Below are 15621 nucleotides of genomic sequence, written 5' to 3' on the forward strand. Positions count from 1 at the left end.
ATGTAAAACATCTTTTAGTGTTGTTGAGAAAAGTTTCTATTTTCAAAGTTATTTCGTGTTAAAATTGTCGTATTTCGGTAATTTCAACCAATCAATGACGTGTATTCAGCTGAATAAAATCACTGCTATTGTTTGTCAACAACTTCCGGCGGTGTATATTTCGTTTGTCACTGTTATTTATGACATATTTCATCTCAGTTACGTTTGTATGAATAAACGAGTGTATCTGAAGCATGTTTACTTCATGGCACCACCATAATCGTTCGTGCATTTCTATTGCTTTTAGTTGTTTTTCCTGTGTTTCAGCTACTGTTTTTGGAAATACTTTTTTGCCCCCCTACCTCCATTTTCTTCATTTCACTTTTTTCCGTAACTCTAACCCTAAAACTGCAACCCTAACCCTAAAACCCCAATCCTAACCCTAACCCTAAAACCCTAACCTTTACTCTAAAACCCTAACCCTAACACCCTAGCCCTAACTCTAAAACCCTAACCCTAACTCTAAAACCGTAACCCTAACCCTAAAACCCTAACCCTCTAACCCTAACCTTAACTCTAAAACCCTAAACCTAACCCTAAAACCCTAACCTTTACTCTAAAACCCTAACCCTAATACCCTAACCTTAACTCTAAAACCCTAACCTTAACTCTATAACCCTAACCTTAACTTTATAACCCTAACCCTAACCCTAAAACCCTAACCCTAACCCTAAAACCCTAACCCTCTAACCCTAACCTTAACTCTAAAACCCTAACCTTAACTCTAAAACCCTAACCCTAACTCTAAAACTCTAACCCTAACCCTGAAACCCTAACCCCCTAACCCTAACTCTAAAACTCTAACCCTAACCCCAAAACCCTAAAGCTAAAACCAGTACAAACGCACAAACGATGTCATAAATAACAGTGACAAATGAACTATACACCACCAATAGTTGTTGTTGACAAGCAACGGCAGTAATTTTATTCAGCTGAATACACATCATTGATTGGTTGAAATTACCGAAATACGACAACTTTAACACGAAATGACTTTGAAAATAGAAACTTTTCTCAACAACACTAAGAGTAAGAGATGTTTTATATGACACATTCTTCCAGTGTCTGAAGTTCGAAAGTGTTTAGTTACAAAAAATTAATTTCTTGATCTGCCATTCAAAAAGAAAAGATCCACAAAAAGATTTTGATGATGATATGATTTATATCACATTTGGTGAACACTAGCATTGTGGGTTACAAGTGTCCAACAGCTCAATCATTGATATGTTTTAGTTCAACATATCGACCCCAGGACTTATTCCTTAAGCCTAGTACTTATTCTGCCTGTCTCTTTTGCCAAACTGCTAGGTTATGCAGAAATGGCTGTGTGGTAAGTAGCTTGCTAACCAACCACATGGTTCCGGGTTCAGTCCCACTGCGTGGCATCTTGGGCAAGTGTCTTCTGCTATAGCCCCGGGCTGACCAATGCCTTGTGAGTGGATTTGGTAGACGGAAACTGAAAGAAGCCTGTTGTATATATGTACATATATATATATATATATATATATATATATATATATATGTGTGTGTGTGTTTGTCCCCCTAGCATTGCTTGACAACCAATGCTGGTGTGTTTACGTCCCCGTAACTTAGCGGTTCGGCAAAAGAGACCGATATAAGTACTGGGCTTACAAAGAATAAGTCCTGGGGTCGATTTGTCGACTAAAAGTGGTGCTCCAGCATGGCCGCAGTCAAATGACTGAAACAAGTAAAAGAGTAAAAGAGACACCAACTCCAGTTGTCAAGTGGTGATGCAGGGACAAACACATACATGAATACACACACTCACACACATACGATAGGCTTCTTTCAGTTTCCATCTACTAAATCCACTCACAAGTCTTTGGTTGGCCCAAGGCTATAGTAGAAAACACTTACCCAAGTGCCACACAGCAGGACTAACCTGGAACCAAGTGGTTGGGAAGCAAGCTTCTTACTACACAGCCATGCCTAGCACATAAAAAAAAACGTTAAACACAATGAGAAACAAAAACATAAAAACAAAAACATAGAAAACAAACTTTTTTCGAACAGCGAAAAAACAAACAGAGAAACGAGACATGCAACATAAAGAATATTCCCCTTCATCAGTTGTCTCTGTTTCATCTACTCCACGTTTCGAAGGCAATGACAATACACAATTTTGTTGAAACAGTTCTTCCCGCTAAGCAAATTAAATAAAATTTGGGACTTTTTGCAGAGAGTGAAAGTGGTAACAAGAACGGGACAGTGAGAACAAATGGTGAGGGCTGTTAAGACAAGATGATAGAAAAATTATTATATAAAATTTATATTATAATATGATTGAATGCCACACATCCTTTTCAAAGTAAGTTTTATCTTAATAATCATGATGCGCACTCTTCTATCTCTATTATCTCTTCTCTGTCTCTCTCTCTCTCCCTCTCTTCTTCATCCTTTCTGGTTTTCTCTCCCACCCTTCCCTATTCTCCTCTCCTCTCCTCTTCACCGTTCCCTCTCTCTCACTCTTCCTCTTTGACTCTCTCTTCGCTGACACGTGACGAAAGGGAATCTATCTTTCTGCCCATTTCCTTCCTAAAGACAACATGTTTTTATACCTGTTTCCTCTCATAAGCTCGTCTTCCTAGCCTCCATAATAATGCTCTCCGGTTGTGCATACATTCACAAACGACTGACTATATACACAAGTCATCAAGGTCAGACATAGTACACTCACTGCACCTATTGCACCATTGTCTGTAGACTTTAGACCCAAACGAATTGCAGTTCCAAGTTAGGTAAAGGATAAAGAAATAACAATAGATGGACTCACTGACCAAATTTGTGCTGGTAGAGTCATCTGATGCTATGTACTTGTTCTTGAGAAGTTCTAATTGTTAATTCTTGCCTGTATTCATCTGATCAAAATGGGTTTTTTTTACATGATGTAACACTAATGTTCATTAATAAAAAACATATCTGAAACAATGGTAGTGAACCACAATGCATCTCTTGTTATTGCTGATATATATATATCTCAAGTTTCTTTCAGTTTCTGTGTAACAAATCCACTTCCAAGGCTTTTGTTGGCCTGGGGCAACAGTGGAAGACACTTGCCCTAGTTGCCATGCAGTGGGACAGAACCTAGAACCTTGCAGTTGGAAAGTAAACTATAATTGTTTCAGATATTGTTGATTATAGTGGTAGTTAGTAGTATAAAATAGATTTGTACACTGTCTATATATGTGGAGAAATATATATATATATATATATATATATCATCATCATCATCATCATCATCGTTTAACGTCCGTTTTCCGCGCTAGCACGGGTTGGACGGTTTCGACCGGGGTCTGGGGAGCTCGGGACTGCCCCAGGCTCCAGTCTAGTCTGGCAGTGTTTCTACAGCTGGATGCCCTTCTAACGCCAACCACTCCGCGAGTGTAGTGGGTGTTTTTTACGTGCCACCTGCACAGGTGCCAGAGGGGTCTGGCATCGGCCACGTTCGGATGGTGCTTTTTATGGGGGGGGTGCAGAAATATAGGGGAGCACCAGTGGGAGGGGTGGTTCAGAGGACAGGTACTAGTCAAGTAGAACGTAGGATATCGAGAGAGGGGTAATGCATGGTGAAATAGCGTATTGAAGAGGGGGGTTCAAAGAGTAGACACCTATAATGGTGGTGGGGGGTGCAGAAATATAGGGGAGCAGCGTATTGAAGAGGGGGTTCAAAGAGTAGACACCTATAATGGTGGTGGGGGGTGCAGAATATAGGGGAGCACCAGGGGGAGGGGTGGGCACCAGTGGGAGGGGTGGTTCAGAGGACAGGTTCTAGGCAAGTAGAACGTAGGATATCGAGAGAGGGGTAATGCATGGTGAAATAGCGTATTGAAGAGGGGGGGGTTCAAAGAGTAGACACCTATAATGGTGGTGGGGGGTGCAGAAATATAGGGGAGCACCAGTGGGAGGGGTGAGCACCAGTGGGAGGGGTGGTCCAGAGGACAGGTTCTAGGCAAGTAGAACGTAGGATATCGAGAGAGGGGTAATGCATGGTGAAATAGCGTATTGAAGAGGGGGTTCAAAGAGTAGACACCTATAATGGTGGTGGGAGAAAAAACGACATCCGGTATAGTTGGAGCAAAATAGAGATATCCGGTATTGGTGGTGGGGGTGGGTAGGGCGGGCGCGCCGCGAAGAATCGGCAGCCAATTTCTATAAGGGAGATAGATCTTAAAATATCAATAACGATAACTAGTGAATTATACAGAATATGCAAAACGAGGCGAGGCGAGGCTGAAATAGTAAACAGAGTGGCGACTAGGGGGATCAGAATAATAATAATTAATAAATAATAATAATAATAAATAGAGATACGGATGAATTAAAGTTCAAAGATTTCTTATCTTGAGATCACTTCGTTTACGGACAGACTTGGCAAAAGGAATTCGGAATCAAGAATGAGGCATTTTACTAGCTTAAGTATGCATAGCCATGGCGGGTGGTAGGAAGAGAGGAGTCCAGACAGACGACAATGTAACAAGAGGGGGAGAGAAGGGAAGAGAAAAGAAAAACCCCGCGAAGAATCGGCAGCCAATTTCTATAAGGGAGATAGATCTTAAAATATCAATAACGATAACTAGTGAATTATACAGAATATGCAAAACGAGGCGAGGCGAGGCTGAAATAGTAAACAGAGTGGCGACTAGGGGGATCAGAATAATAATAATAATAATAATAATAATAATAAATAGAGATACGGATGAATTAAAGTTCAAAGATTTCTTATCTTGAGATCACTTCGTTTACGGACAGACTTGGCAAAAGGAATTCGGAATCAAGAATGAGGCATTTTACTAGCTTAAGTATGCATAGCCATGGCGGGTGGTAGGAAGAGAGGAGTCCAGACAGACGACAATGTAACAAGAGGGGGAGAGAAGGGAAGAGAAAAGAAAAACCCCGCGAAGAATCGGCAGCCAATTTCTATAAGGGAGATAGATCTTAAAATATCAATAACGATAACTAGTGAATTATACATAATATGCAAAACGAGGCGAGGCAAGGCTGAAATAGTAAACAGAGTGGCGACTAGGGGGATCATATATATATATATATATATACTGGAGTAAGCACATAAATGTGAAACAAGGTGGAAAAAAGAGTTCTCAAATACCAGTGGTAAAGTAATATGCTTTATTTAAAGCAGCAGAAAATTCAACAAACCTGTTACTCTGAGTTTCCCGTTGCCGTTCTTCGGACAGTTTTTGCTAGCAAAAACTGTCCGATGAACAGCAACGTGAAACTCAGAGTAACAGGTTTTGTTGAATTTTCTGCTGCTTTAAATAAAGTATATATATATATATATATATATATACTTATAGTTATATACCAATACAATATTTGTCAAATATTGGTAGTTAGTACATTCACATACACTTGTGCATAACAGCATAATATATTTTTTCAGATACTGTTGGTTATAATAATAGCAGTATAAAATACATTTCAATATTGATTGCATATAAAGACAGAAAACTGGCAGAACCATTAGCATCCCAGGCGGGATGCTTAGTGGAATTTCGTCCATATGTATGTTCATCATCATTGTCATCATCGTTTAACAGCTGCTTTCCATGCTAGCATGGGTTGGATAGTTTGACATGGAGGCTGGCTAGCTGGGGAACTGTCCAGACTCCAGTTATCTGTTGTGGCATGGTTTCTGTGGCTGGATGCCCTTCCTAAATGCCAACCACTTTACAGAGTGTGTTGAGTGCTTTCTACGTGCCACTGGCACAGATGCCTTTTATGTGACATTGGCACCTGAAAAGACAAGCCTACATGTCTGTGGAAGACAGTGATTTTATTTAGCTTGATGTGTTTAAATTCCGACTTCAAATTCTGCTGAGGTCGACTTTAGGGGTTGATAAAATAAATACCAGTTGAGCCTCGGGGCTGATGTAATTGATTTACCTCTACCACAAAATTGCTGCCTTGTGCCAAAATGTGAAACCAATAGCAACCACCACACACATTGTTATATCTCTTCATCTTTTATCTTTTATATGTTTCATTCATTGACCTATGGCCATGCTGGGGCACTATGTTCAAGGGTTTTCATCAAACGAATTGACCCCAGTATTTATTTATTGAAGTCTGATACTTATTCTGTTAGTTTCTTTTACTGAATCACTGAGTTATGGGGATGTAATCAAACCAACACCAGTTGTTATCACACAGTTGTGGGGGATGGATACAAAAACAGGCATACACATGCACACACACACACGTGCACACACACACACAACACACACACACACACACACACACCACACACACACATGACTGGCAGCTTTCAGTTTCCGTCTATCAAATCCACTCGCAAGGCTTTGGTCAATCTGGAGGCTATGATAGAAAACATTTGCCTAAGATGCCATGCAGTGAGATTGAACCCAGAACCATGAGGTGGGAAAAGTAAACTTCTTACCACACAGCCACATCTGCATCTATATGTAATACAATATATTTCAAACATTGATGTACAAGGGGCATTCAATAAGTAATGCCCCTGACCCACTTCCCATAGCAGTAGAGCAACGAAACTTGGCACAGTTATTAGTCTTTTTCTACATAGGAACCACCCCGAGTTACGCATTTCTCCCATTGTTTGATGCAGCTCTGGAGACCGTTTTTGTAGAAGACCCCAGCTTGGTCCTCCAACCTGAACGTGACTTCAGAAATCAAGGCTGCATCATCTGGGAAACGCTTTCCTTTCAAAAACAACTTCATGACTGGGAAGAGGTGAAAATCAGAGGGTGCAAGGTCAGGAAAGTAGGGGGATGGGGGAGGAGTTCATAGCCATACGCCTGTGCTTCTGATCTGGCGACAAGCGAGTTGTGGACCGGAGCATTGTCCTGCAGGAGCAGGATGCCTTTACTGATCTTGCCCCGCCTCTTGATTTTGATAACTTCTCTTAATTTCCTCAAAAGTGAAGCATAATAGGCTCCTGCAATTGTGGTACCCTTTGCCAGGAAATCTGTCATCACTACTCTGTCCTGGTCCCAGAAGACTGTGAGCATGACCTTGCCAGTGGAGGGCTGCACCCTTGCCTTCTTTGGAGGGGGTGAGTCACGGTGCTTCCACTGCATTGACTGGGCTTTGGTCTCTGGATCATCGTGATGGACCCAGGTTTCATCCTGTGTAATCAGTCTTTTGAAAAATTTTGACTCATCTTCTTGGCACATCTCCAAATTCACCCTCGAGCACTCGACGCGTTCTTGCTTCTGGAAAGGCGTGAGCAACCTGGGAATCCATCTGGCAGACACCTTTTGCATATGCAAATGGTCATGAATGATAGTTTCCACAGACCCGGTACTAATCTTGACCTCATGGGCTATTTGGCGAATAATTATGCGTTGATCTTCCAAAATGGCAGCCTCAACTTGACGGACGGATGCCTCATCAATGGCAGAAGGGGTGACCAGATCTGGGAGCTGTTTCCACAGAGTTCCGACCATGTTTGATTTCACGATGCCAGCGTTTTACAAGGTCATATGATGGGGCATCATCACCATAAGTTACTTTCATTTCATCAAAAGTCTCCCGTGGTGTGCGTCCTTTCAAATACAAAAACCGGATCACTGCTCGACACTCAACAGGCTCCATTTCACACTTGACTCGGTTCAAACACCTGTAAATCAGAAACCACAATTAATTCAGAGCTGTAATTTGCCACCTACTCTATAGAGATATAAATGATTGCACATGCAAAATTTCAGCTAGATCAAACAACTGCAAATGGGTCAGAGGCATTACTTATTGAACGTCCCTCGTATATAGTTAGTAGTACAAAATAGTAGTATAAAATACAGTCCAGTACTGACCACAAATGAAGAGAAATGCACTGTGGTAAGTAGGTTGTTTACCAACCACATGGTTCCGGGTTCAGTCCCACTGTGTGGCACCTTGGGCAAGTGTCTTCTACTATAGCCTCGGGCCGACCAAAGCCTTGTGAGTGGATTTGGTAGATGGAAACTGAAAGAAGCCCGTCATATATATGTATATATATATATGCGTTGGTGTGTTTGTGTGTCTGTGTTTGTCCCCCTAGCATTGCTTGACAACCGATGCTGGTGCGTTTATGTTCCCGTTACTTAGTGGTTCAGCAAAAGAGACCGATAGAATAAGTACTGGGCTTACAAAAGAATAAGTCCCGGGATCGAGTTGCTCGATTAAAAAAAAAGGCGGTGCTCCAGCATGGCCGCAGTCAAATGACTGAAACAAGTAAAAAAAGAGAAAAAAAAAAGGATACACACACCACCATCTTTAGCTCTATTTCCAGCTACTCCCAGCCACTTATATAATACGGGATAGTCATGTATCTCCTCTATTGTGAAGACACATGTACCTGTCCCTGTTATACCTTAGCCTCAGAATAACACCTGGCGCCATAAAGCCACCTCCCTCTCTTATACAACCTCACTCAATGGAGGTGGTGGTGGGGCAGAAACGTTAGCAACCGGGTGAAATGCGTAGCCGTATTTCGTCTGCCGTTACGTTCTGAGTTCAAATTCCGCCGAGGTCAACTTTGCCTTACATCCTTTCAGGGTCGATTAAATAAGTACCAGTTACGCACTGGGGTCGATGTAATCGACTTAATCCGTTTGTCTGTCCTTGTTTGTCCCCTCTGTGTTTAGCCCCTTGTGGGTAGTAAAGAAATACTTTAGCTTGCAATTTATTTGCTGACCACACCAATGCTTGTGCAGGTGTCATGCAATTAAAAAAAAAAGCACTTTGTACACTTTGTTAAGTGGTTGGCTTTAGGAAGGGCATCCAACCATAGAAACCATACCAAAGCGGACACTGGAACTCGACTTAGTCCTGCGGCTCCTTGAAGAGAATTACACATTCATAGGTACATTCAAATATATCAATACTGATCCTATATTCTTTTACTTGTTTCAGTCATTTGACTGCGGCCATGCTGGAGCACTGCCTCTAGTCGAGCAAATCGACCCCGGGACTTATTCTTTTGTAAGCCCAGTACTTATTCTATCGGTCTCTTCTGCCGAACAGCTAAGTCACGGGGACATAAACACACCAGCATCGGTTGTCAAGCAATGCTAGGGGGACAAACACAGACACACAAACACACATATATATATATATATATATATATATACGACAGGCTTCTTTCAGTTTCCGTCTACCAAATCCACTCACAAGGCATTGGTCGGCCCGGGGCTATAGCAGAAGACACTTGCCCAGGATGCCACGCAGTGGGACTGAACCCGGAACCATGTGGTTGGTTAGCAAAAGAAGCATTCCCGTTTTCATTTGTGGCTGTGTGGTAAGAAGTCTGCTTCATAATTACATGGTTCTGGGTTCAGTCTCACTGTGTGGCATCTTGGGAAAGTGTCTTCTGCAATAGCCTGAGGCTGACAAAGCCTTGTGAGTGGATTTGGTTGACAGAAACTGAAAGAAGCCCATCACGTGTGTGTGTGTGTGTGTGTGTGTGTTTGTGTCTGTGTTTGTCCCCCCCACCTCTACTTGATAACAGGCGTTGGTGTGTTTACATCCCTGTAACTTAACAGCTCAGCAAAAGGCCCGACAGGATAAGTACTAGGCTTAAACAGAAAATAAGCACTAGGGCCAATTAGTTCAATTAAAATTCCTCATGGCAGTACCCCAGCATGGTCCTGACTGTATTACATAATGGTAATGGCAGCAGTGGTGGTGGTGCTGGTGGTGGTGAGTGCACAAGTAATGGCAGCAGTGGTAGTAAACCATGTACAGTTAGTATTCATGGTCTCAGCATACATATATAATGGTAGTGGTGATGATGATTGTTGTAATGTTGATGATGGTGATGATGTTAGTGATGGTGGTGGTGGTGGAGGATGTGATGATAGTGGTTCTGGTAAATGTTGTTGGTGGTGGCGGTGGTAGTGGTAGTGGTGGTGGCGGTGGTGGTGGTAGTGGTAGTGGTGGTGGTGGTGGTGGTGGTAATTGCAGTGGTGTTAGTGGTGGGTATGGATCTAATTTAGTTCTACTTTTTCACATTTTTCTCTTTTCTTTCTTTCATTTCAGCCAAGATATAGCAGAATGGGATGTTGTGGATGTGAAGACGATAAGGTAGTATAAATTGATCTTGTTGTTACTGCTGCTGTTGCAGTTGATGTTATTGATGTTATTATTTCTTGTTACTGTTGCTGCTTTTTTTTAATCCTTGTGCACACACACACACACACACACACACACACACATACATACACACACACACACAAATGAGTAGTATAAGATATGGCTTCAAATAATTGTGTGGCTACCACAGTAAGCTTTTCTTATGGACTCAGCTATCAGTTCATGTAGAGATCAATTACAAAGTAGTGTAATGTTATGTATCCATATCATCATCATTGTTTAATGTCCACCTTCAATGCTGGCATGGGTGGGATGGTTTGGCATGGGTGGTTTGGCATGGGTGAAGCCTGCACCAGACTTCTGTGACTGTTTTGGCAGAATTTTTACAGCTGGATGCCCTTACTAACACCAACCACTCAGCAGAGTGGACTAATATAAATATATATATATATCTATATATATATATATATATATTTAAGGATGATGAAGGGAACGCCCATATTTCCAGAGGTGAATTATTTGAACCCAAAGAATTCCTCTCAACACATTGCTAGGATGCTTCCTGACTAATTCTGCTTGTGATCAGAGATGCACATATCATCAGCCGCCAAGAGACATGCTCAAATGGTTACAGTCAAGCAACTGATAAGCAAATCTGTGGTGTTGAGCAGAATATTTGCTGTAGCCCATCTTTTACACCAAGACAAAATGTACATGATAACAGTTCCAATCAATTAAGATCAAAAGCCAATGAGAGCCACTTCTTGGTACTGCACCAGGGCATTTAGTATTATCATTATTATTGTGGCAAGCTGGCAGAATCATTAGCAGTATTTTGTCTGCCATTATGTTCTGCGTTCATATATAGGCATATATATGTGTATATATGATATATATATATATATATCATCATCATCGTTTAATGTCCGTTCTCCATGCTAGCATGGGTTGGACGGTTCGACCGGGGATTTGGGAAGCCAGAAGGCTGCACCAGGCTCCAGTCTTATCTGGCAATGTTTCTACAGCTGGATGCCCTTCCTAATGCCATCCACTCCATGAGTGTAGTGGGTGCTTTTTACGTGCCACCTGCACAGGTGCCAGGTGAGGCTGGCAGCACCCACGGTCGGATTCGTGCATTTTACGTGCCACCGGCACGGAAGCCAGTCGAGGTGGCACTGGCATCGGCCACGATTCTGATGGTGCTTTTTACGTGCCTCCGGCACGATATATATATATATATGCACACACACTATTCAATCAATGTTAAATGGTTTTTATGTATTTAAAATATCTGTCTTTAACTGGTGTATGTATGTATGTGTGTATAAACACAAGCTTTATTCAATCAATGTTAAGTGGGGTTTTTTTTTTGTACTTATAATATTTATCTTAAAGTGCTATGATAAGTTGTCAACCAGTTTTAGATTAGTGTAATCTTTTTTTTAAATGGTTTCCTTGATTTTTATTTATTTATTTATTTATTTATTTTGTTGCAGAAGAAAGAGGAGTACGTTAGCGATCTGAGTAGTCCCGTACATAACAGAGGATGTACAGATATCTTCTGTTTAGTGGTATTCCTCCTCTTCTGGATTGGCATGGTAAGTAATAACAGAAAAATAAGCTCATTCTAATTTGTTTTTAACTCTTTAACATTTAAACTGGCCACATCCAGTCCAAATACACTATGTTAGATGTTCAAATTGACCAGATGCATTCTCTCACACCTACGCTAGAATGTTATTCCAAAAGTAAGTATAGGCATAGGAGTGGGTGCGTGGTAAGTAGCTTGCCTACGAACCACATGGTTCCGGGTTCAGTCCCACTGCGTGGCATCTTGGGTAAGTGTCTTCTACTATGGCCTCGGGCCAACCAAAGCCTTGTGAGGGGATTTGGTAGACGGAAACGGAAAGAAGGCTGTCATATATATATATATATGTGTGTGTGTGTGTGTGTGTGTATGTATGTATATATATATAAATATATATATATATAATATATATATATGTGTGTGTGTGTGTGTGTGTATGTATGTATATATATATATAATATATATATATATATATATATATATATATATATATATATATAGTACAAAGTGAGATAGGGGTTATGGGTGTAACCCACTATGGGATATCAGTTATCCAATATACTGCTAGTGAAGTACCCAAAAGGCTAATACATAAATGCTTACAATTGCAATGCAATTAGTTCATTTATTGCATTAGATGGGCGAAGGTAAAATATTTTACCTCAAATTCATAATACAAATAAGAAAATGGAGGAACAGATTCATTTCAATCATCAACTTACAGATAATACCAATTCATATTATTTATTAACTACTTAAATAGGAACATCCAAATCCAACAGAATAAAGCAGAATAACACAATATACATCAATAAGTAAGATAATACCATAAAAATAATACATATAAAATGGATCTTACAGCTGTTTCAGCCTATAGATAAAGGTATCTCATTGTGCCTATATTAGTCAGATGTATTGAGGTAATATGCACTTAAAAATGAGTTACTTATATATCTCAAAGCCTCGTCAGAGATTATAAAGTACAATTATAAAAATATAAAATGCAAATATAAATATAAAACAAAATACACATACACAAGAATATATATATATATAATATTATTAGAAACAAAACCACTTTTTGCAAAACAAACAAGGAAAGACTTAATCAATACATAAAATTTTAATAAAAAGTCAAAAAAACCGCCACTACAATTGTTTCTTGTCTTGATCGACAATCTTCAGGTGGACTTCCAATAAGTCAATTTCAAATTAAATTGAAATTGACTTATTGGAAGTCCACCTGAAGATTGTCGATCAAGACAAGAAACAATTGTAGTGGCGGTTTTTTTGACTTTTTATTAAAATTTTATGTATTGATTAAGTCTTTCCTTGTTTGTTTTGCAAAATAGTGGTTTTGTCTCTAATAATATTATATAATATTTTACTATAAAATTGGATTTAATCCTAATCTGATTTTTTCCCTGTAAATTTGGATTTATTCCTAATATTTATTATTATATATATATATATATATATATATATATATATATATATATATATACATATATATATAAGTGTATATATATGTGTATATATATATTCTTGTGTATGTGTATTTTGTTTCATATTTATATTTGCATTTTATATCACATCTCCCTGGTCCCTTGTCATCTCCTCAGTGAGGCCCAGCATCGGAAGATCTGTTCTCACCACTTTGTCCCACGTCTTTCTGGATCTACCCTTCCACAGGTACCCTCCACAATTACAACTCAGCATTTCTTTATGCAGCTGACCTCAATTTTAGTAAATAATTCTAGTTAAGATTAATTTTATTCTATTATAATTTTAATCCAAACTAATTTTATTTTTTCCAGTATATTGTCACAAACAATATAAAGTATTTTCCCAATGTTTCTTCTTAATTTTTATTTATGGGTATGTGTCATCTATAGGTTTTTTGGAGTTATCTAAGCTGATAGTAAAGCAAACCATGATCTACGAGGTTGCTAGTTCACATCTTATAATTGGCACGTTGTTGTGTCTGTGGCCAAATTACTTAACACTCAAAAGTGCAGTTCACAATATTTTAACCCATAACCCTTTAGTGTTCAGATTACTCAGTTAAATGTAATAATTTTTCACTCAAATTGTTTTGAATTATTCAAGCATTATCTTATAGCTTTGAGGTTTCAATGGGGTGATTGTTTATTTTTAGAATGTCAATGTAGGTTTGGTGTGAGAGGCTAGATATCGCCCATTTGAATATAAAACATGTAGAATATTTGGGCCGGATATGGCCGGCTTAAACACTGAACGGTTAAACATTTCAATTACACTGTTCCTTTATTCACTTTGTTTTGAATTACTCATGCGTTATCTTGCAGCCTTGAGGTTTTGATGATATTTTTGGGTATTTCAGTTTGAACATGAAACAGAATATGTGGACCAGATATGGCTGGTTTAACTCTTTAGCATTATTCAGGTTATTTTGTCAAATACAATACTCTTTACCCTTTTACTCTTTTACTTGTTTCAGTCATTTGACTGCGGCCATGCTGGAGCACCGACTTTAGTCGAGCAAATCAACCCCGGGACTTATTCTTTGTAAGCCCAGTACTTATTCTATCAGTCTCTTTTGCCGAACCGCTAAGTAACGGGGACGTAAACACACCAGCATCGGTTGTCAATGCTAGGGGGACAAACACACACACACAAACACACACACACACATACACATACATATATATATATACATATATACGACAGGCTTCTTTTCAGTTTCCGTCTACCAAATCCACTCACAAGGTATTGGTCGGCCCAGGGCTATAGCAGAAGACACTTGCTCAAGATGCCACGCAGTGGGACTGAACCCGGAACCATGTGGTTGGTTAGCAAGCTACTTACCACACAGCCACTCCCGTGTGTAGAAAACATTAATAAGTGATTAAAAAATAGCTCATCGGACAGAACACAATATATATATATATATATATATATATATACATATATATATATATATATATATATATATATATATATATATATATATATATATATATATATATATATATATATATATAACGGGAAGGTTTACGAAAATAAACAAAAGACGAAGGCAGGTTTACGAAAATAGACAAAAGACGAAGGCAGGTGGAGTACAAACAAACAATTGTAATAGTATGGCAATTGAGACCTGCTTCATATGAGAAGGGGAGATAATCCTGAGAATAAAGTGTTCTCCTAAGTTGGCCACACAGAGTTATTTCTCTTAGCATGTTTTTCCTTTCTTTTTCCAATATGCATATATGTCTATAAATAGGCCATAAATGTCTTCTATTCCTTTGGGTATTGGAAATATGCTCGGATGATTTTTGTGCTGACGAAGCCTATTGTGGCAGAAAACTGTATCTACAACTGAATTCATAACCCCCAAAAAAGAAAAAAAAACCAGTCCTTTTCCTTAAATGGCATGTCACCCTTAGGAGAAATTTTTTTTATTCTTGAAATTTTCTTGCACTTTTCAAGTGGAGCTGCTCATAATGGTTATTTGGTCATTATGATTACATTGTATGATATTTGATATATCTATATTTGTCTATATACATGTCTAGCAGGGAACGGTTACTGAAGTACTTGAGTTTCATATTTTCATATTACCACTTTTTATTTTTTTACAGATTTTCATAGCAGCATTCTCTTTCACCAATGGTGATGGAGACCGACTGCTGTATGGGTATGACAGCTTTGGTAATACATGTGGTAAGAAGAATATGCCAATTGTAAATGTTTCCAATTCTGGTCGCGACATGACTACTAAGACGTAAGTAAATAAATTCATCTGCTAATCTACTACTACTGCTACTACTAGTTGTGTGCTTATGTGTGTGTGTGTGTAAACATATATATGTTTATGTTTATGTATTTATATATATGCTTGTATATATATGTGTGTGTGT

General features: G+C 39.1%; 1 protein-coding gene across 2 annotated transcripts in view; it reads left to right on the top strand.

Moving 5' to 3' along the window:
* Positions 1 to 15621, top strand: part of LOC115214938 (choline transporter-like protein 1) — a 114075-nt gene that overhangs the window by 54335 nt on the left and 44119 nt on the right. The window contains exons 2-4 of one of the 2 annotated variants that reach the window (XM_036505399.1): positions 10081 to 10125; positions 11631 to 11732; positions 15343 to 15485. In XM_036505399.1, coding sequence (XP_036361292.1) covers positions 10096 to 10125; positions 11631 to 11732; positions 15343 to 15485 — 275 coding nt within the window. In that variant the 5' untranslated portion in view covers positions 10081 to 10095. Of the gene's footprint in view, positions 1 to 10065; positions 10126 to 11630; positions 11733 to 15342; positions 15486 to 15621 lie in introns of those variants that run through there. The other variant, XM_029784021.2, reaches the window with a different exon arrangement.

This window comes from Octopus sinensis, linkage group LG8 (assembly GCF_006345805.1).
Source record: "Octopus sinensis linkage group LG8, ASM634580v1, whole genome shotgun sequence".
Taxonomy (NCBI): Eukaryota; Metazoa; Mollusca; class Cephalopoda; order Octopoda; family Octopodidae; genus Octopus; species Octopus sinensis.